Here is a 23,370-nt window from a genome sequence, read left to right on the forward strand (position 1 = left end):
AAAAATCACTTGAGAAGTTTGGGAAACGCTGACCTGGATGTCAGAATACCATCTCTGGGAAAGGGGCTGCTTTTTCCAAGCAGGAAATTGTTTGGAAAGAAAGTGGTGTTGCCATGTGAACGGGGCATGCAGCATTAGCTCCATGAGCCTGCTCTTTAATAGCTTGTGTTTATCATACTTTTTATTTGAATGACTGTGTTGCAAAAGATTCTTCTTGCACCTGAGAAGGTATTGAAAATTGGGAAACAAATAGTTCTGCATCTGCTGAGTTTTGATAATTTGGGGGGAATTGCACTTTGGAAAGTAGATTACTAAATTTCTAGGACCAAAATCTCCTGTAGCTGTCATGTTTTGTTATTACTGGAGAGACTGCTGTTCGTGTACATCAAGGCAAATCAGAGGCTGTAGGAGATTTGATGGACTATCTACAAAGTTCACTGCCTGTTTCCTTCTTATGTCTTTCATCCTTTCTCCTCTGTCTCTGCTTTTCTATGCTGTTCTTTCTTTTTTTTTTTTTTAATTTTTTCTCTCCCCTTTTCTCTCTTTCTCCTGCTGACATTGAGTGATCTTTTCAGACAAGCGTCACAGAAAAGCTGTTTTTTAGATTAACACAGTCTCCACTTTTTTATTGACTGGCCTGTAACAGCTAATGTGATTTGCACTTCTGTATACAGCTGTCTATTATTAGACCCATCATACTGGAATTGATGTACAGGTAACTATTAGTCACCAGTGGAGCTGCTAATTGTGTAGATTAATTGATCATTCCAATTGGATTTGTTGTGTCCAAACAGAGATGTGATTAAAGCAAGGAAAAACCTCTGCCTGGCTTATGTTTTGACAATGAGTGACTTTAGTGTGATGTGCTACCTTGTATAACTCAGATGCCTGATTATTAATGCTCTGCTGTCTCCCCCCAACTGAAGTGGGAGGGCAGCAGCTATTCCTGCCAACCCTCCTGTCATTAGTCACCAGCAAACACTTCACCTCAGCCAGTTCCCTGCCTGGGTTCCTGGGCCCATTGTTGGCAAGGTGGACTGGCTGGTTCTTGTAAAAAGCCTCTTCTGCTGCTGGCACCTGTGTCGTGTCCCTTTAATGCAGGAATCTGTTCTTCAGACTTCTTAGTCCACCCAGCCTCCTCCAAGCTCTCCATATCTAGCTGGAATCTAGACAAGATCTCCTTCCTGTTTAGCAATACAAGAGGAACAACATGGTTATAGTCCTTGAAATTTATTCAAAAGCATGTTGAAAATCCAGGGCCAAACCCAAATGTAGGGTCTGTATGCCTCATTAATTAATCTTACTTTTATTGGTGCCTGTCCTATAAAGTGTAGATGGCTTATGAGAGACAGAGAGCCATGGCTAAGCAGGAACAGAGATGTGCCCCTGTTAGTGCTGCAAGTCAGGCAGAAGGACATGTTCACTGTCTTCCAAACAAAACACCACAGGCAAAGGCATTCCACAAGCTCCAGGTTTGGTCCAGTGACATCACTTCTTATCAGGTTGTAGGCTGCTGCCAATCCCAACAAGCCAAAGGCAAAAAGCAAAAGCTGAGTATGCACCAGCTGACATGGACATTGCTCAGGAATAGTTCAACTTTTAAAAGCCTTTTATTATCAAGCTGTAACAAAGCTGCTTTGTGCCATAAATACAAAGACATGACCCGCTTCCCCTTGCTGTGTCAGGTGGGTAAGAAAAGTTCCTTTCATCCTTGTTCACAGCACTCCCCGGGGCTCACTGCTTTGTGTGGGAGGCAAGTTAGAAACCACTGAGAAGAACAGAGAGGAAAACCCTCTACCCTTCTGTGCACAGGTCATGTAGTTTATTGCAGCAGATTCTGTCCTCTCCAGCTTCCCTTCAGTCTCACCTGCAGGTATTTGCATCTCTGCTGATGCCTGTGGAAAACAAAATTCTTTGCTCTCAGTTCTGCCCTTTGGCCAACGGTTGCTAAACCAGTGGAGCCTTCAGGTAGAAATCCCTTGCAGTGTTCTTTGCTAAACCCTTCTCACTGACTCAGATATGTTGTGGGTATGTTCAGTGCAAATGCAAGTAGGTCCTGACTTCCAATAGCCAGAGTTATGCTTTACAGGCTGATGTTCAGATCACTGTCCATTTGTATCTGGCCTGGAGCTTTTTATTGACTTGGCTGCAGAGCTGAGGGAAGGGGAAGCCTGACCTAAGTGAAAAGTTCCAGTGTTGTTTTGTCTGTGTTTAACCAAATGAAATGGAGTGAACAGGATAATGTATCCCAGGCACTGTCTGGTGATTTCCATTTCCCTGCTCCACGTACTGAGGTTGTTGAAATCATCTGTAGCCCCAGCTCAAGGCTCTGATGTGCCTCAGTTCCAGCAGTGTGAATGTCCCTTTGTTGTTCTTCGCAGTCCTTTGCTGACACACGTCTCGCTGTGCTTGGGCACAGCTGCATCCCAGAGACAGGGGAACCTTCAAAGAAAGAGCAAATGGACCCTGCTGCAGTCTGCTGGTAGTAAAAGATAATTAAGTCTAAAAGTTTCAACAAAGGGAAGACGTTTATTGCCAGGCAAAGCCCAACAGCGTTGTAGGAAATGTCTTTGGTGGTGCCTGTCTGCAGCCCTCCCATCTGTGATGGGGAGCTGGTAAATGTTTACATTCTCTAGGTCTTAAAGGTAATCAGCCACACTGTGTTGATGGAAACCTACAGGATGTAAACTAGTGAAATCAAACTGTATCAAGCCATTTTAACATCATCTTTTTTTATCTCTGCAGGCATTTCTTCACCGGATCCGCCAGAATGCTGTGGACAAAGCTGAGAAGTACATAACAGAGGAGAATGTTAAGGTATTTCTTCTGTCTTCCTCATTTTCTTGGTAGGGAAGATAATATGCAATGAAAGGCCAGGTTCAGGGATATGAATATCAAATACCCTCTTGTCATATTGATGCTTATTATTAAGCTGGTTCCCTAAGGGAAAGAGCTCATGTTGACAGTTTATCTGTCAATCTGTTTTCCCATTCTTATAGCTGTCATCTTCCAGCAATTTTTCATCTCACCAGCTAATTTCAGTAAAATTTGACAACAGTGCAGTGTTGTCAGAGATACTAACTTTTGGCAAGATTTGTGAAATGGTGAGTAGAGGACAGAGAGGCCATTTCAGTGTCTTTGAGAGGAAAGGCAGGGAATGCACAGTTCTTGTCCATTTTGCCTGACAGTGTTCAGTTAACCAATTCATATCTGCTGTCTTCTACTACTCTAAAATTGATAGGGCTTGTGAAAAGGAGGCAGGAATGCTTTGTGTTCTGGTGGAAAGGAATTTGGGTTCTTGTGGGAGGATTAAGTGTGAGACCCTTGTGTGAGGAGGTTCCTGCATGAAATTTGCACTGGAAAGAGATAAGGGACATGGAAAGAGAAGTGTGAGGTACTGGCCTCTCTAGTGCCTATGGTCACAGAGGACCTTGTTCATTATGCTTATAAATATAAGCAACACTTTCTTGTAGTAATTTGGCTTAAAACCTCACCTTGTACACATGTGAAAGCAAAGCCCTGTTTGTACACTCATGCAGGTGAACCCTGCTGATGAGTGGGACAGTGCAGTTTGTTTGCCACTGCAGGCTGGTTTGCTGGGCCTGCTGTTGGTCCTGAAGCTCCTCCATCAGCAGGAGCTTTGCCCTGTACACCTGTGGGAGCAGGGCAGCAGCAGTAGGTGTTACACCAGGCATTTCCTGGCCCAATGTTTCCTGGCTGTCCCAGGTGCTCCAGCCCTGCTCTGCCTGTCAGGCCAGTAAGGAGTGCTGTTGTCTGGCTGGCATCAGAAGGGGCTGGGAGCAACACTGATGGCAGCTTTGTGGAGCTCAGCCTCTTGCTGTCTAGAAAATTGGAAATCCCCAGTCCCCAAAAACTCACCATCCAGTGTCTGAAGTAAATTCAGGCCTGGCTGAAGGAAAATGTAGACAAGTGATTAGTTACAATAGATCTTGTGTGCAAAAAGTGAGTCTGCTTGCAAATAAACCTACACAACTATTTACCAATTTGGCAAGCAGCTGCAGGTGCTGATGAAAATTATTATCCTATCATTATTCAGGTATCATCAAAATGAATATTAATTATGACTGCCATATAATCAGATACAGTGCCCACAAAGCCTGTGCAGAAGAATGCATATTTTCTCTGCTGATTTAAATGTATTTGTATTTGAAGTTTCATCACACTTCTCTGGGGAAGTACCAATTCATTTTTGTGTCACTCTTGAAGTGCTTGGGGGGTCTTTTTGAGGCCACTGTGAGACCTCATTTATTCTTGTTATTACAATAACCAACCTTCAATAACAGAGCTTCTCTTCAGTAATAAAGGGCCTATGCCTATTGCTGGTGAAACAGAATGACAAAGTCACAGTTTTTCTGATCAGAGGAATGTATTCAATATTATCTCCTCTTTCCACTCTCCATCTCCCACTATGCCAAATAATTTAATAGTTTTTCCTGCAGTTGGAAGATACTCGTACTTTTTTTCCCCCCTTTTTTTCTCCTTTCTTACTGGTAGACATGGGAAAAGCAAGGTGGTGTTGGGACTTCTAATAATCTCCCTGCTGATATTATGTGTCTTGAGTCACCAGAGAGCTGTGAGGTGGCTGATGGTAGCAGAGACTGTAAAAATGGTTTGGCAGCTCATGTAAGGAGAAGCCTGTCTTTTCCTCCCTTTCTTCATGCAGCAGAAATGTCTAGAGGAAAATACAGGGTATTCTGGCAGTCACTCACCTCTGAGCAAAAGGAGAAAGTGCCCTTGAGGCTAATTTGGGTTATTGCTCCCACTATTATTTTTGCAGGTTTCTCCTGCAGCTGGAGCTAAGCATGGGAGATTTCAGTAATCTTTGGCCACTGTACCCCTTCCAGAAGGGCTAAACTGAGTCCTGTGCCAGGCCCAGATTTTACAAGTTCTCCAGTGATTAACAGCTGCAGCAGCATCAAACCAGAAAAATTGGTTTTAGTTTTTATGCTGCCTCATGTGGGAATAACTCTCCTGATCTGTTAGTGCTGTGCTGTCACCTCCCTGATACAGCAGGTTGAAGGCAGTACAATGGGAAGGTGGGCACAAGGCACAAGTCTAAGGCACTGCCTTAGACTCAGGAGCAGGTGCAGTCAAGGTCTGTCTGCTGCCCTGATTTTCAAGTGACTCTTGTCTGCAAATTCTGCTGCAAGCAGAGCTCTGCTGATCACCAGAGAACTCATTAGATTGCACAGATACTCCTTGGATCAAAAAAAACACCCCCCGAAGGCTGCTCCTGAAGGATAAAATCATCCCTGACAGATGTTTGCCTCTTGCTCGTTAATCCCCTTTTGGCACAGCTTCTGGCAAAGCCATGCAGGCAGGGGCTGCCCTGTCATCACATCACTTCCAGCCATGTGACAGAACCATTGTAGGCTCTGCTTGAATTAGTGCAGGAAGTTTTCTGGGAGCAGGTTTGTAGCTCCCTGGCCTTTTCTTGGCTTCAGAGCCCATCAGTGCAAATTCAGTGCATTGGAATATTTTAGTTTATTGAGGGCTAGAAAGGAGCTCTGAGACACAAGCATGCATTAATGATGGTGCATACTACATGTCTCAGCATTCCTGAAGGGAGAGGGGAGCAAAGACAAGGAACATGCAACAGGCTTTGCTCTGCACACACATCCAGCTTGCAGGAGTTTGAGAGAAATACTCTCTCCATCTTTGAATAACAGAAAGTAGAGAGCTGAACCTGGGTACCTGCAGAGAGGAAGGCTCCTTGAATTCATGATCTAGTCTACTCCTGCTAAACCAGAGAGAAACTGATTATAAACCAGGAATTGAGGTTTCATTCCTATGACTAGACTTGATTTACAGATTATTGTTCCTCTGAATTGCTGCCACATCATCAGCCACCAGGTTGAGTCAGTGTCACGTCCAGTGAATAAATTCCAATGCATAAAGCTGAAGCATTTAGTGTTAGGGGAGGCATTTTGGGAATCATTTGGAGGATGTGAGGCTCGATCACTTCCCACACCAAATGCCAGGAAGATGAAGGCTGGCTCTGCCAGGCTGCAGACTTTGGGGTTCAGAGAATTGTCTCCCCCTCTCTGAACCAGACCAAGGAGTCTTCTTCCAAAGTGAAAGCTGGTTTGACTGCACTGCAGATCTTCTCTTTGCAAGTGTTGTGATTAAAGCAAAGTGGTAGAAACATTGTCTGCAATGTGTGTGTCACTGCAGACTCCAGGATTTCCTCTACCCTTTCAGGCTTCCCTCCAGTGGCTGCCAGTAGTGGTGGCTGTCACTGTACATCAGGACTTCTCCCCCTCTGTAGGTACCATTCCATCTCCTACATGTGGATTCACACTTTCTTCTATTTTGTATGAAAACGATTAAGACTTATAAATTTAATGTGTTTATAGCAACTTTCACCCTGGCAGTTTATCCCCCTTAGCACACCTGTGTTCCAGTCCCAGGGATCACATAACTGTCACAATTACCTTTTAGTACAGGGCTGAACCAGGGGCCTCTCTCCCTGTGCCTTTGGAACCACTGAGCTCAGTGAAAGGGAGCTCTAAGGTGCTGCTCTTGAGGTTTGGGAGGATTGTACACTATTCTTTTCCTGGGTCAGTGAAATGCTACTTCCCATGTGGCAGAGATTTCATCCCCTCTTTACAGGTACACCTTTGTGTGTAAGAGCTTTGAGTCCCTTTCTTCCAGGAAGGGAATGGGAATGCATGGGAAGGAAAGGCAAATGACTTCCTGCTTCTGTGTCCTGCAAAGTGAGTTTGGTCCTTGTGGCTCCATTTACGTGGCTGGTCTCATAGGAAATTTTCTCTAGACTTGAAGGAGGTTGCTCAGGGGTCTGAAAAGATAACCTTCATTTACAGCAGGTGCTTCAGGAGCAATAGATTTCCATTGAGGGCCAGGAAAGGGGCAAATATGGTGTGTTTCACTCTCTACAAGTCCCTGTCTGTGCTTTGCATCCTATCATGGCAAGTCTAGAGCCACAATATTTTGGTGCCACTACTTAACCAAACACTCTGAGATGTATTAAAAGCTAGCAATGTTTTTCTTGTTATATTTCAGATCTTATTTTCTAACATTGAAGACATTCTTGGTGTTCACAAGGAGTTCCTGGCTGCCCTGGAATTTTGTTTACAACCAGAACCTCAGTCTCAGCATGAACTGGGAAATGTTTTCTTAAAATTTGTAAGTACAATGACTTAATGCTATCTGCAAATGCAGTTTCCTGTCATAAGCTCTCCTGCCCCTCAGTAAGTCCTAATCTCTAAGGCTTGTAGCAATACTATGACAATGTGTGTTGTATGAAGGTTGTAGGTAGGGTGGGAAAAAATTTGTGAATGAGAACTTGTGAATTAGAACAATGGGCACCACATCAAACTCAGCTAAACAACAGTGTATTTTTAGAAACTCTTCCTTTTCCCATTGAATTTTTTTCCTTTTTTTCTCACCCAGCTGATCACATTTTATTGCTGAGAATTTGTCTGCTTTGGTCCCAAATGTTTCAAAAAAGCAGCTTAATTTCAAGTAAATGAAGAATTATTGTGTGTATTGTAAAATTTTAAAAAATTGAGACCCATAAAGGTAAAAATTAAATCCAAAGGACAGTACATCATTTACAGTAGTTGGTGTCTGTGCATACATTTGTTTGTAAATGAAAGGCAGTGTGAGAGGGTTTATCCTGCTGAAATGAAGCACAAGTTACAACACCCAGCCTTTGAGCATGGAACAAATGAGTACCTGCACTCTGTAGCTCCAAAGTAGATCCAGTGTGGCTTTTGAACTCCTACTGCAGGCTCAGGATGCCAGACACAGAAGGGAAAGCATTTCTAAGATGCAAATTCACTCTGCCAGGTGATTTAGGACATTTTGGTGAATTACTGTGGTATCCTCTGGCTTTGTACCTGACAGCTGGTTCTTGTTCTGCTGTACAGCCGTGACATGATCTTGTGTCTGTCCTCATCTGCTCTGAGGTGCTGCTCCCTGATCCAGGAGAGCACAGAACCCCATCAGGGACCCTACAATTGCAGCTGCTGATCCTGATTACCTTTCTCCTTGTCACTTGTTTCTTATGCTGTGGAATTGTTCCTGTGGTAGATTTTTGGTTTGTTTCTTGTTTGGCCTGATTTCAGTCACATCCATGTGCCCTCCTCTTGACTGACGTGTGTACAGACCATGCTGCATTTGCAAGACCAATTGCATACACTGAGTTACAGGCTGGAATAATTTAAATGCAAAGTTACCTAATTTACATGTAACATAATTAGAAATTGCACATTTTTTTTTCACTTGGAGCAGCCCTCCTGAGATGGCTGAAAATTAGAAAGCAAGTACATAATAGCCATTTCTTCAAATTCTTATTAACTCCATTAAGCCACAGGCCCATTTCCTATCAAAATGTGTTCTATTAGGTTTTCATAATCAAAATTCATGCTTTCACAGTTCATCAGGTTTGAGTGGGCAGCAGTTATACAGCCATTCATTACTTGGAGCTTCACCAACTACCCTCCTCGTTTAATTTTTATTTATGCTGTGACAATTATTAAAATAGTATCAGAAAGTGGTGACCTCAGTTAAAGCCTTGACCACCCACTGGAATCACTGGCTATGAACAAGATATACTGTACTAATATATTAGTATTCATTAGGGAGACTGTCAGAACGAGAGGGTGATGCTGTCAGATTGGCTACTGGGTTGAAGTGGTGCTGAAAAACCCGAAATGTTTACTTCCAGTTGTTGGACTGAGTGCAAGGCCTGAGATATGTAGTCACTGTCACCATTTTCTTGTATACGAACGTACCATTTTGCATTTATTACTATTAAATTATAATTAAAAATGATAATTATGGAATATTCCTTACTTATCCAACATGAAGTGATACAGCAATGAAACTGCAATGCACAGGAGTGAGTGCTGGTGAGAACTGGTCTTCTGGTAGTCAGTGTGACTGAGAGGAGCTCACGTCGCTGTCTGTGGAGTGCAGTGCCAATAATGGGCACCCCAACTGTTCCAGGGTCCTCCTGGGGAGAAGCAGCCTATGCACGTGGAAGTAGAACATGTATTTACTTCAGAATATATGGAAAAAGCTGGTCTCATCCGTAATTTCCTTAAGGAAATGTAGGAATACCATTAAGAGCAGTGTGGAACCTCTGGTCTGAGTAAGGAACAGTCAAGGAAGGGAGAGCACATGCACTGACTGTGCAGTGACCACAGCTCAGCTGTGCAGGTCAGGAAAACATGACTGTGGAGCAGGAGGGCAGGGAATTGCCAGATCCTTCCTTTCTGATATTGCCAGAGGTTTGGTGACGTATTAGCTAGAAATTAGTTCAAGGGAAATGTGTTTTATGCTAATTTTTTAGGAGCAGTGTTGCATGAGTGATCAGTTTTACTGTCTAAGTCATCAGGGATCTTGTTTTGTTGAGAATTATGTCTTCTGTTTGGGTTTTTCATGTTGACAAAGTTGGTTTCAGCCTGCTTTGAAAGAAGAAAATGCCATGCCTTGTTAAAAATATGTCCAAATAAAATGGTTACAGTTTTCCAAATGCCTTACTTGTTTTTTTCTAGTCAAAAATGTTTTCAAATTTGTACTAATTTGTGGGCAGTTCTAATGGACCCAAAATAACATATTGGGAGAATAGGCTATTGGTTAAAGATTTATTTTAACCAAACAAAGAACAGTACAGACTTACCAAAATCAGGAGGTCTTGCTGTGTGTCTGGCAGATTTGCTGAGTAAGAAGGTGCCATTTTTATGTGGCCTGTCTCTGACCATAATTGCACTTTAACCTGGAGTAACTGCAGGTTCAGAATTCCTGAGCTAACATCTGTAATTAGGTAACTGATAATTTCCTCCCCAGGCAAGGGGAGAGCCCAGGACTGACTGTCACCCAGGGAGGAAATTAAACACTTGAGCCACTGAGTCATTTCCAGCATAGTTCTCATATTTGTGGGTCGCCGGCGTGCGGCACAGCTGGGGAGGGCTGAGGGGACTGCTCTGGTGTGTGTGCAATTATTGTGCTGCCTCCAGCTTTAGCAAAGGGATTTTGCCGTGATCTAAATATAACCTCCCAAACTCCAGGCACTCAGAGCTGCAGTCAGAAACCTGGGCAGTGACATTTTGTGTGCGCTGATGTAGCGGATGCTGTCGTGTTAATGGCTCTATTTTTGGTTCCGAGCATGGTGCTCGTGTGCTTCCTTGGAGCTGAGAGGGGGTGAGAGGAGGAAATGTGGGAGAAACTTGGATATCTGTCTTATTCTGTTACTCTAGTTTTTATGGGTGACAACAATCCTGTTGACTTTTTTCTATTGTGTTGTGGACCAAGCCCTGCCTTTTCCTGCATCTGGTGACCAGAGCCTTTGTTTCTCTGCAGCTTTCCAGTATTCCCAGTATTCCCAGTAGCAACCGAACAGCTGCCGATGAAGGATAAAAGTCTTGCACGTGTGCATTCCAGCTCTTTGCACCCTACCCTTTGTGGCTGCTGTTTTATTTGCTTTGTACTATTGTTCTTGTGTTTGGACATACATATATTTATTCTCAGTCCTTTCTTTGGAAGTACAAGGAGAGGAACACAATTCATCAGATTAGTGATAAACCAAACCCAAAAGCGTTTTACAGTCCCTGTGCATGTACCTCTACCTCTGAGCATCTGACTAGAATGTCAAATCCTCCTCAACTAACATTAACTCAATTTCTTTTCCATATGACAATAGCAAAGGGAATACCCAGGGAGTGCAGCTGTATTCCCATGGATTCATGTTACAGAACTCCTTCAGTTGGCAGTAGTTTTTTCCTTGGATCAGTATGAGCTATCTTAAAAGTAGTTAGATGCTGCAGAGATCTTCAGCTAACTCAGGAAGGCTTAGGAGTGCTAGGAGCCAAATCAAAACTCAAAAAAATTAACTTCCAAGTTCTGGGGAGATGGAGAGGTCCAGGTAGAATGTTTTTAGACTGGGATCCTGATGTGAATGCAACAGCAAACTATGGAGGGGATTGGCTGCATGGCTTGGTGCCCTTGAGGTGTAGCTCTGGAAGGCCTCACATACTACCCCTGACAGAGTTCCACACTATTGCATTGAAATGACTTCTGATATGCAAAGTAGCCTGTCTGGGTGCTTTGTATGGCACTGCATTGTGGCTAAATGCAGAAAATAAACTGCTATTGTGAGAAACACCCAGAAAATGGTGGGGTTTTTTTGCTTCTGAATTGTTCAACCTGCCTAAAGCGTACTACACTGTTATGACCCCCTTTTTATCCTGGTGGATGCAATACTGGAACCCCAGAACATCGCTGCTGAAGGTTCAGCCAGTCCCACCAGCCTTGAGAGGATCAACTCACCTCTTGCCTCAGCTGCTCAGGCATGGAAATAGTTGTTACTCCTTCTTTTTTGAATCACTCCAGTGTTTCCAGATACCTGGTGTTTGCAATGGGTTCAGCATCTCTGATCGTTTTAGATAGAAGAAGTTGCACTGTCTTTGAATCTGGAGCTCAGTAGAGCAGAACTTGCTGCCCCTGACCTGCCAGCTGACCCTCATTTCTTAGCAGGGGATTTCCTTCCAGCATATGCTGGTGGCTGTGACGTGTCCCTGTGTAAGTAGTACCTCAATCTAGTTCTGAAGCTGCCTTTCTCTTTCTTTAAATATGCTGGTTATTTTGTGTGTATTTCATGAAATTCTTCCAGTTAGGGAAACTATTATGGACAGCTGTTTGGTGTTGTCTGCCACTTGTTTCAGAACACAAAGTGAACCAACCAACTCCATGAAAGGCAGGGAGTTTCCAGCTGCTTGCTTTGTGTTATAGTTCCCCTCCAGGTCTCTGAGCTTCTTCCAGGCCTTGGTTCTTCCCAGCCACCTGTGTTTCTTCCTCCTTTAGGAGTGGTCAGCATGGCTCAGAAACATCATCCCTCTTGCTCCTGGCTTTTCTTTGCTCCCTGTTACTCTCATGGAACATCCTAACACACATACAAGTATCCCTGAGATAGCAAAATCCCTCCTTTCAGCAAAGAATATCTGTGATCTCAGTGATGTGTTAAGAGGAAAAGTGCTGGAAGTCTCAGTGCTCAGAAGGCTTCTGTTGACTTACAGCAGAGTTAAGCCAGGAGTTAGTGGAACACCTGTATACATTATTCACATTAGAGGAGTGTCACATGCTTCATGAAAACTCCAACCCTAATGCCACTTGGAGTGCACCCTTATTCGTAAAGAATTTGGTATCAGACTGTGGAAAATATCCTCTCAAGTTGTGTCTGAGTCAATAAGTTCCTCTGTTTTTCCCTGCAGAAAGACAAATTCTTTGTGTACGAGGAGTACTGCAGCAACCACGAGAAAGCACTCAGACTGCTGATGGAGTTGAACAAGATCCCAACAGTGAGAACATTCCTCCTGGTAAGCACCTTCTCTAGCACTCTTGACTTAACAATCTGACTATGCCCTGTACTCATAATAACCCCTTGGTATCCCAGGAATGCTGGGCATTTTGCAGGTAGGATCCATTCCAGGTATGGAGCACTCAGGGTGGATGGGCATTGAGGTAACTGGTGAGTTGAGGCACGGAACTGAGCACCCCTCTGGTGTTAGTGAGTGCAGGGGAAACAGAGAAGATTTTTTTTTAATGATTTTTTTTTAAGAAGCAACAGAAAAAATGAGCACAGATTGTTACTAGAGTAATGCAATAAGTCAGCAGCAGGACTGAGGCTAATTCCCATTGGATTTGATTCCCTACTCAGTTCTCTAACCAATTCACCATCTGCAGGCTCACCAGAAAAATGTGACCTGCTTCTGACACGCTTTTCCCCATGAGTCCAGTTGTGGGCAGGAAATGTAGTCTGGATGAATTGTTTTGACTGCATCATTGCTGCTTATATCAAAAGTGACCCAACTCCCCATCCAAGCCATGGTGGATCTACACTGGGAGGGACTGTGGCCATGCAGCCTTCAAATGCCTCTTAAGAGTCTGTGTTGGGAGGAGAAGCAACCAGTGGACAGTGCCTTCTGCCCAACATTTCTTATTTTTCCTTCTTTTCTTGGTTGTTTCTCCTCCTTACTTTCACCCCCGTTCTGCTTGCCCCTGTGCATGCATGGCATCTGGAATGGGGTTGGCACATAGGTGAGGCACATCAACTTTTTTTCTAGTAAATTCTGTGAAGTAAAAGACTGTCTTTTTGCCAAGGACCTGCACTTCTTTCTGCTTGTCCTTCTGCTCTTCTTTCAGACTTTTGCCAAAGATCTGTTCTTTCCCAATTTAGTACAGCAAAAGAAAACTTCTGCATAAATGTCAGTCACAAGCAGGGCCAGAGCATTCCTTTAGCCACAAAATACAGGCCTCAGAGGGAGCAGCAGGGACAAGCCCTCATGCTGATGGGTAGGCAGAGTCTCTTTGTCATGTCTGAGTTTTAATGAACCTTGTTAAGCCATTACTCTGAGTCACCAAATGACCCTTTCCTTGTTCATGGGTTCTTTGGGTGCTTCTGTTGAGGGAAACTTGAGAAAGAGGAGAAAAATTACATGTAAACACCGTCCTTCCCAACACTCAGAACGTTCTCCACGTCCAGTGGATTGACAAAGCCTCCTGTCTGTGTTACTGGCAGCAGCTGGCAAGCTGATTACAAGGCACACAGAAGATGTCACACTGTCTGCTGTGGGTTGCTGCAGCACCTGAATCCAAGAGAGTCTTAAAATAGCAGTAAATATGGGAAGAGAGGCTGCACTGAAGTGTCTACTTTGCTGTGGCTGCTGTAATTTCTTCCAGGCCTGCCCTCCCTTCTCCACTGCCTCCTATAATGCCACTGTGCAGGGAAGGCAGTGTTAAAATACAAAGCTTTGCTTGTGAGGGTAGATTTGGCCTGATTGCCCCCTCACAGCTGCTGAAACAGAAAATGTGGGAATGTGTTTGAAAAATCAGTAAGTGTTAAAGGGCAGTTTTGAGCCCAGAGCTAGAGAGAGGGCTGAAAGAAGAGATGGGAAGGACTGAATCACTCGAGACTTGGAAAATTGGACAGGGAGCATTGTGAGCTGGTAGCCAACGCCAGAGATCTAGAATAGCCTGGGGAGGGGTTATTTTACAGACAATTGTCTGTAAAAATACCAGTTAGGACTAATGAGATTTTATGTATGATGTCTGTGAACATTCCTTGAAGAGAAGGATTGTTGAACTACAGCCAAAACCCCACTAAATTTCAGAATGTATCTGAGCCACAGCACACATTTCACAGGGGAAAATGTTACTGGTGATGCCCCAAAGCAGGCCCTTCTTGGCTGAACTGCATTTAACTTCAGCTTCTGTGCACAGGACAGGTTTGCAGCTGGGGTGATTTTTGGAGCAAAGTCCATATTCATGATTGAACATAGGAGTGTGGACTAGTTTATCTGAAGTGGATTTGAAGTCTTTCTGAATCCACTACCTGTCTCTGGCAGCAGCCAATAGCAATAAAATAAGGACAGATCAAGGACTATTAAATGTGTTTTTTTTTTCCCAATGCCATACCCAATTCTTACACTTCCCTTTATGTTAATCCTGAGAAATAAATGTCCATAATCTGTTGGGAGGTTCACGTGTGCTGGTTTAGGCAGCCAGTGCACCCAGGCTGTTTGTCCAGCTGTGCTCAGGCAGAATGTTTTGCCAGAGAATTGGTGGATGTGATGCAAATGAGTCATTTGTTCCAATTCCAGTTCAGTTTCCTTCAGACATAAGGGCTGGACTAGAATTAATGACATGATTGCTAGTTAGTAGGCTTTATTTTAGCCTTCAAGAGTTTGCTGGACCAATAGTGTAAAACTAGTGAACAAAACCAAATGGTCATACCAGTTGTGGGGGTAGGTTGAATTCTTTCAGGTAGTGGTGCATCCAGGTTTGCTGATTGCCACTGTTCTGTTATGATGTTTTTTGAGCCACCAGCTGTATAATATTTCTCTGAGATGATACTTTTCTGCACAGCCTTGTTATCCACAACCAGTTTTCTTCTCTCGATGCCTGCAGGGTTGATGGCTCTGTGTCAGTGGTAAATGAAGTGCCATTTCCTGTACCTTAGGTTTGACAAAGTGTTTTGTGACTTTAATGCATGTTATAGGAATACAGAATCGTGTCAAAGAGCACCTGAAAGCTTTGTGTCTGAGGTAACATTTCTTCCCTTTTTTGATTATAGGGTTGTATGCTTTTGGGAGGCAGAAAGACGACAGACATTCCACTGGAGGGTTATCTGCTGACTCCAATTCAGAGGATTTGCAAATATCCACTTCTGCTTAAGGTAAACCAAAGAAAGTATTTCTCCAGATGGTTGTTTTATTCTTCGAGTGATTCTGCATTTTTTTAGCCCTGACTTTTGTTGCTACTACTGCTTTCCTGAAGGTTGGACTGTCTCTGAAGAAAGTGTTTTTTTATGGGTGCAGGTGAAAAGGTGCCTGATGCTAACAGGGTGGGTGCTGAATACTATAATGGTCTGGGTAGACCAGACAGGGTCTTTTGACTTCAGTTCTCTTCAGATGTTACTAAGGCTTGTGAGGGCTATTTCAGCCACTTCCTGTAAAGCTTTGTTCAGCCAGAATCGTGCCAATGTTCCGAGGGATTGGGTGGCTCTGGGGACTCCAAACTGGATATGTCTTTCATCACAATGTGTCTCCTTTGAGTGTGTTTAGGTCAGTAATGATCAAAATCCTGTATCATCTGACAGCTGTTCGTCAGCTTGTTTGAAAACTGTTTGGTTGTCTCAGATGATTCCCACTGGACGGGTGTGATTGCAGAAATGAGGACTGTAAGTGGCAGTAATTGGCCCCTGTGTTGGTATTCTTACCATAGCAGCTAAAGAATAAAAGACCTGAAGAGAGCTAAGTTGCCTCTCATCCCTCCAGGTCAGGACAAGGAGAGGGAAAAGGAGAAAGCAGTTTTTGGGACAGCTGGCAGCACCAGTGGCCTTGTGGACACTCTGTGGCTGACAGCCATCAGTGTTCTGTGATGTCAGTCCCTTCCTCAGCCAGAGTCACACTGCATCTACTAAAACGAAATTAATTAAATAAAGGAGGAGCTTCCCTCACACTTGGAAAGAAAGTCCCTTTCTGAGTTCTGGAAGAAAGTAAGAGCTCTGTGCTGAGCTGGTGCCCTTGGTCCCAGGCTGAGCACATGAACCAGCTGTGTCCTGTACAGCTGTTGCAGTGCTGTGCCCTTCCCCTCCCCAGGTGAAGGGGTTTTGTAGGTACGAGCTATTTGGCTCAATACTCATCTGCTGTTCCACTGAAAATTGTAAATTACTTGTTTCATCTGATAAATATTTAAATGATTTATTTCCATCCCACTGCAGCTTTCAGAGCCAAATTTTCAAAACTTGTCTTTTCTACAGGTGGAGTCATTCTATTGCCTACACAGTTGTCTAAAAGCAATCTTTGAGCAGTTTTATCCCAAAATTTCCTGAACTTTTTGAATGAAATCAAAAAATCACTGTTAGCACCCCATATTTCTTACCTTTTGCTCTGTGTCCTTGATGAGCTGGTGGTAGCTCTGAAGTCAGTGTAGTTTCCCCTGTCGGGTCTGACCCTGCAGGGTGGAGACCATCAGTCATCTCTTGAGCCTGGTTTGGGGATCTCTGCTCTAAACCATGCATGTGCATGGCTGTCTTAGAGAACTTCATCTATTACTTCTGCACCTCAGTGCCTCTGCTTTTTCTCTTTTTAGCATTGCTGTGTTGCTGAATCACCCATTGCTAATTAGGCCTGCTTAATTTTTAAGATCTTTGGGAAGCATGATTGAGTGCTAGGCTTCTATCAGTTTGGATAATCTGTAGACCTTTCTGTCTGCTGACAGGACCTTGACTGGCAAATTGAAATTTCTGTGCTGTTTTAAAAGCTCTTCAAAATACTAGAGTGACAAAAGCTGCCAATAATACAAATTCCTCTGAAATTTCTAGACTTTTTACTCAAATCTCATGAGAATACTGACTACAGAAGCACACCTAAAAGAAATGCACACCTTTGATTACAAGGTAGCAGCATCATTGATGCAATAATGTTTTGGTGTTCTTCAGCTTAACTTTTCCCATTCCTTGGTGCCCCTCTAGGGCAGGTCTTCCAGCAAGAGCTCTGACCAAGAGTCTCCTGATGCTGCATCCCATTCTTCTATGGGTTTCTTTTTGTATCCAGGCCGATAGAAATGACACACTGTTCACCACTTGAAATATCCTGGACAGGAAATACAAGCTTTCAAAAAAACCTGAGGGGAATTAGGTTTTTTGATTAGGCAGCAAATCTGCCTCAGTCAGTGAGATTATGCCATGACTAGAGGTTGTTCAACTCAGAAAGTACCAGTGACCATTAGAAAGTGTGGTGGATTGTGATTCTCAAAGGCAGTGAATTCATAATGAATAAACTGTGTCCTGTTCAAGACTTGTTTGATACTTTCTAGCACAAAATTATCAGAGTGGACACAAATGTCTCAGACATTAGAACAGCTCAGGGAAAATACAGGCGTGTTCTGTTCATGAGGACCAGAAAAATGGAGCTCTAAAAAAAGACAGATTTAAAAATAGCACAACCCTCAATTTAAGTGTTTGCTCTCCCTTTGCTACTGAACTGCAGTTATTGCTCCTGAAATAGCTGGTTTGTATTCATGGGGATTGGATCTTATTTTATCTAATTCCCAGGGCAAGCAGATACTGTTGTATTCCAGCTGATGAGAGAAGTGATAGACCAGAGCTATCCTACTTCCTTCTTTTACCTTTGTTTTTAGCAAGAGCTTGTGAACATCCAGATTTTCTGATAACTTTGATATGACCTTGTTTAGCATAAGTATTTAGTGTAGCTGAGTAGTAGGTTTGGTAAAATTGGTATCCACCATGGAATTCAGACTTGTCTGTGTTTGAAAGCCAACCAGAGCAGTAGAGCAAGGCACATATTTTAAATGCTGAACTGGTTTTTTTTATTAATATCTTATGTGAGTATTCCTCTTCAGGATAATAGCATGGGGTTGATTTGTGTTGTGAGGAATAATAGGCTGGAATATCTCCAAGTGCAGACACGCTTTGGGCGTATATTACAATAATTTCCAAAACTGTATGGCATCCTGCAACTGGTGACCTTATATTTTCTCATCCTCTGAGGAAGCTATTTGGGTTTTTTTCAGTAGCAAGTGGTGGAGACAGAACAATGATTCAGATGATGGTGATTGATAAACTTCAGTTCTATTTGTAGTTTCCCAATTTTTGTGACTCAAACTTTGCAGCTTTGGAGTGGCTGACTGTAAACAGTTTTTGTTTGTTTTGGTTGGGTTTTTGGTTGTATTATTTTCTGGTTGTTTGGGGTTTTCTTTTGGTTTTGTTTTGTGGTTTTTTTGGTGTTTTTTTTTTTTTTTTTGAGTTTGAGCAATTTGGTTGCTTTCTTTTTGTCTAATTTGCAAGCCTTTTATATGGTTTGAAGGCTGAGACTCCAACCTAGCTATGGCATTTCATAATCTCTGTACAAATAGAGAGGTAATGATATTAATACTTTTGCCCCTAATACAGTTCTTACCTGCTTCAGACAGCATGCAAAAAAATTCGTGTAGAATTTGCTGGTCAGTAAATTACTTCCTTCTAATTGAGAAAGGGGCTTGGACCAGGCTCAAGCAAAACAAAACTGTGCTGGGCATTGTCATTTGGGAAGAGGAAAGGAAGCAGAGGCAAAAGGATGCACAGACCTTGAGGGCATAAACTGTGTGAGCCACTGGGAAGCAGCACGTGCTGCTGGAGAACTCCCTGGTGTTCCAGCAGAATGGTTTGGATGAAGGCAGCTCTGTCCCACCTGGGGGACTCAAGCAACCAGTCTGAACCCTACTGCTGAAGAGTAAAAGCAGCTGTTCTGTAAACCAGTCTCTGAACAAAAATAGCCTTTTTTCCTTAATAAAGAGCGTTTCTGTCAGCCAGAAGCAAACCCTGGGGGAGTGGTGATCATGAGTTAATCACACCATCGGGGTGGGGATTAGGCAGTCACTTCTGTCTCCTTCCTCCCAGCACCCGAGGAATGTGCAGCACATGATTGTAGCACCCTGAGGCTCCTGAGAGCCCAGAGCTGTCCCAGGGCCTGTGCCCTGTCTGAGCCCTGTTCTGTTAAGGAATTGCTCAGACTCCAGCCAGAAATGCACATTCCACCTCTGATCCTTTAAAAATATCTCAGTGTGTACACAACTCCAGGGACGATTAGGGCACTAATTATGTATTGCTTCATGTGGGGAAGAGTCATTGGCCCTGGGAGGGGAAGAAAAGCCTGGATGCAAAGAGCAGTGACCAGATTCAGAATCCCCTTGGAAAGGAAAGCCCAGCAGTGAGGCACACACAGGCTTAGTGAATCACTGCCTGGACTTGGAAAGGGAAGGATGGGAAGCTGGTGGTGTGGATGCAGAACAGGATGAAGGAAGGTTAACTCCCTGTCTCCCTCTTCTCCCTCTCCATTCCTTTCAGAGCTGTTCAAGAAACAGAACCTTCTATTTTTCTACTTGACCATAATTAAATATATTTATCTCTGGGGGTTTGGCTTTCTTTTTCTTTTTTCTCCCCCCCAAAAAGCAGTGTTGCTCTCAGATTCATGATATTGTGTGGTTAAATCCAGCTCTCTGTAGCACAGCATTAAAAACCATCGATGCCCTACAGAGCTGTAAGGAACACTGCCAATTTATAAATCATACTGCTGTCTTCCACACATTCTATATATAACCACAAATAGCTGCTAATATTTATAAAACTGGAAACATGTTTTTGCTGCATTTTAATTTAGCATGTATCGTAGGTTTGATGGCACATTAAATCTAATCTATTTTATCTGATTTATCATTGCTTGTCAAGTATTTACCCTGCAGAGACATTGACATAAATTACAAATTTTAAAAATATGCAGAATTAAAAAACTAATGTGATTGGCAGGTACACAGATGAAACTTGATGTAACATTTATTTTTTGATTAGTTTAAGTGTAAAATAGATTTTAATACAGGCATATATTACAAACTGTAAAATACAAATGTAAAACTCCCAGTAATATTTATATTCACTGAAGGTGGTTTGGGTTTTTTGTTGGTGGTGGTTTCTTTTAAACCACATTTTGGAGCTGAACTGTTAAGTAACACAACTTTTTGAACTGCTCAGCACAGAAATGAGTTGTATTTGCTCTCTCTGGGAGCTGAGGGCTGGGGCTCTGTGGCCACACTGTGTGCATGCCCTGGGCTGGGCTCAGTCCTGGCAGCAGGGATTGCACCACCCGGGGCACAGTGGCAGCATCCATCACACAAAACCCGTGTTAAGCCATGTCTGAGTGTTCTCAGGAGAGTAAAGACAGGAGGAAGGAATTTCTAAAATACAGAAACTTGTAACTTCCAGCTGCAAAGCGTGGTTGAAGTACACCAGCAGTCAGTGTTGTGTGGCAAGGGAGGACATGGGGAAGGGTGACAGAGACTTCTTAAAAAAAAGGTCAGTTAAGCAGAATAACATCCTTTTTTTCTAGGAAATACTGAAATTGCATTTACATTTAAACCCTCTCTTGTTTCCTCTGCCCACCTGTACTGTTTGCTCATCATCCCTCCTGCCACCTCTTGGCATCTTCCTCTGTGAGGTTCTTCAGCACAATCAGCAAATAGACAAATGTATGAGCAGATGATGTGTCTTGCTTCTTGTGATTTAGTTCCTATATTTAGATTCTGTAACGTTTGGAACTCTTTTAGCTTTCAGCTATTTAAAACAGTATCTGAGATTGAAATACTTCAGTTGGAAATGTTTTTACTCCACTGCATAATCCAAACCTGGCCTTTGTAGATTAGAGGGGCTGCAGATGTCCCTCTGTCCTTCCTGGCACTGTTCAGGAGGACACCAGGGCTGGATGGAGATGTCTTGGAGTGCTCTGTTACTCCCTTTGTAAAAGGAGTTGTGTTCTGTGTGTAGGTGTTAGGAGTGACACAGTGTCAATCTCCACAGCTATGAAAGAGGCATGAAATAAAGGGAAAATCCTGTGCCCAGAGGGCACAGTTCCCATTTCCATCTTAATTCTTTAAAGAACAAAGATAATCTCTTTTTCCCAGCTTGTGATACAGAACACCTTTGCAGATCTTTTTCCCCCCAACAAAGAAGAGAGAAAAGTGTGTTTTATGAATTATTTTAAAAAACTCTTTGCAAGGAATAGTTTTCTGCAAGTGGCAGCAACCTTATTTCCTGGCCCTATTAGTGCACCAGTTGCAATACATGAGATAGTAATTCCAGACAGCAGTGTCCATGGGCTTTGTGGGGGACAGGGCAGTCATACCCAAGGTTTGCCACCTGGTCTGTCTCTCAGCTGCCTTTCAAAATGTTGTCAAATGCTCTCAGAGTTTGCACATCATAAATGTGTCACTGGAAGAAATCAGTACCCGGAGCTCCCTCCCTGTGTTTTGGAAGTGCTGAGCTCTGCTGCTTTGGGCAGTGGCACCGTCAGGGCAGCACGACTTGTCCTCAGGTGGCTCAGGCTGGGGAGGGGCAGGTTCTCTGAGTGCTTCTGATGCTTAGGCTGTTGGAACAAGTGGCAGTCCCAGCCAGTGCCATCCCTGCCTTTCCTGGCCTCCTCTCCTGCTCCTGGGGTGGGATTGCAGCAGGATGGAGTGGGGGAGATGCTGTTTGTCACAGCAGGGGCCTGCTCTGAATGAAGAGATGTCTCTCTGTGTCTGGGGGTATTTCTGAAAGGGACATTTAGGCAGTGCTGGTGTGTCCATACTGTTTCCAGTGCAGTGTGGGTGACACTGGAGCTGCAGACCTTCATTGATTTTTACTGAGAGTCCTCTGTGTTGGAAGCATGGAGCAGAGGGTGGTGTCCCCAACATGCAACACCTCTCTTGGCCTTCTTTTCAGCTAGAGTATAGTAAAAACTTCCATAGGGAATGTTATTTGTGGTATCAACTGACATTTGTAGCAGCAAGCCTCCTTTTCCTGTCCACGTGTTACTCACTCTGTGTATCACAGAGTTTGAAATCATTAACTCCTCTCTCTGAGTGGGATTCCCAGCTGTCAGCACATCACCCATCCATCTCCTCTGGCATCCATCTGACAAGAACCACTGTCAATCTCCACTGTATAATTTTCTGAAAAGAGAAATTGTAGCTGTGAATAAATTACCAAATACTGAATCTGTTAAAAAAATGAAATTGCTTCATTTCACTGGACAAGCGTCAACATTCCCACAGATTCATTTGGACCTTTCTGTCTGTGTGGGAATGAGAGCACCTCCCATTGCCATATGTTGATTCTCATGAGACCTGTCACTTGCATTGCTTAAAGGAGCACCAGTGGCCAAGTAGTTTAATCTCAAGATGCAGATTTCACTCTAAAAAAAGAAGTTGATAAATAAATAGTTAGAGTATGTGGTACTTCTGTAATACTGGATCTCAAGATAGTTTACTAGTGCTAGTGATTTAAGTCTTGCTCCAACTAGTACGGGGAAGCAGGGAGGAAGCACTGAGAGGGTCTGTGCAAAGACAGAAATGAATCTGTACTGCTTTTAGCTCTAGCTTTCTCCTTTCAGATATGCCTTGCAATGGTGCTGGTGTCTGAGCACCTCAGTGTGTAACTATTTATTCTACAGTTACTCCTGCTAGTAGAAAAGTACAGCTAGCTTTGCACAAACCTGTCACATGCTGAAGGTGACTTCTGTCTGAAGAGCTTTGTAGAGCAGATCTGTGAATCTACAATAGGACAGAGAAAGTTCCTTGATTTAGCAGCTCAGTGTCTGGATTAGTGAAATTATTGGATTAGCAGCTGTTAGAGTCACTGTAAGTTAATGCTGCAGCAGAATTTGCCCTTCAGCACTGCCCTGCACTCTGTCAGGCCACGTAACACGAGCCTAAAAGGCCCAGTGAGTGTGATCTGGAGGTGGTGTTTGGTCAGTTCAGGAGCAGTGCTGGTCCTGCAGGATGTGTGAGCAGCTCAGGTGGGACAGGCCCCAGCAGTGCTCAGGATCACACCGGGAGACAGAGGATGTCAGCGCCCAGCAAGGCAGCACAGCACGAAGGTCTCCCAGTTAATGCCAGAATGGCAAAATCCTGTGTGGTGAAGAGACTTGCTGAGGTTAATGTGCTGATGTGGGGAAGCAAAAGACAAACCAGACCACGGGTTAAGGCTGGTTGGAAGCGATGACAGGCATTTGGGGGTTGTGAGCACTCTTTTGGATGAGCAACATCTGCAATAGGCTGTGTTTGCCCTTAGCTGTGGGAACTGTGGGTTGAAGCAATCCAGCTACATTCAGATCACAGTGCTGTGCTCTCTGGCTAAATCCAAACTCATTCTTGTATCTTGTGCAAAATGATATGATGCAGCAGCACAGGATCTTTAAACAAATAACATATTGAGGCGAAACAAACATAGTGAGAAAGTTAAATATTTCAGGCAATCTAAAAATGTGGGTCTTAAACACCATATTATGTATC

At 43.5% G+C, this 23,370-nt stretch overlaps 1 protein-coding gene across 3 annotated transcripts in view; it reads left to right on the forward strand.

Annotated features, from left to right (window-relative positions):
* Nucleotides 1-23,370, forward strand: part of PREX1 (phosphatidylinositol-3,4,5-trisphosphate dependent Rac exchange factor 1) — a 144,792-nt gene that overhangs the window by 55,310 nt on the left and 66,112 nt on the right. For all 3 annotated transcript variants that reach the window (XM_064674254.1, XM_064674255.1, XM_064674256.1), the window contains exons 2-5: nt 2,746-2,817; nt 7,045-7,167; nt 12,258-12,362; nt 15,119-15,220. In XM_064674254.1, the coding sequence (XP_064530324.1) occupies nt 2,746-2,817; nt 7,045-7,167; nt 12,258-12,362; nt 15,119-15,220 (402 nt within the window). The remainder of the gene's footprint in view (nt 1-2,745; nt 2,818-7,044; nt 7,168-12,257; nt 12,363-15,118; nt 15,221-23,370) is intronic.

The sequence above is a fragment of the Pseudopipra pipra genome, chromosome 17 (genome assembly GCF_036250125.1).
Source record: "Pseudopipra pipra isolate bDixPip1 chromosome 17, bDixPip1.hap1, whole genome shotgun sequence".
NCBI lineage: Eukaryota > Metazoa > Chordata > Aves > Passeriformes > Pipridae > Pseudopipra > Pseudopipra pipra.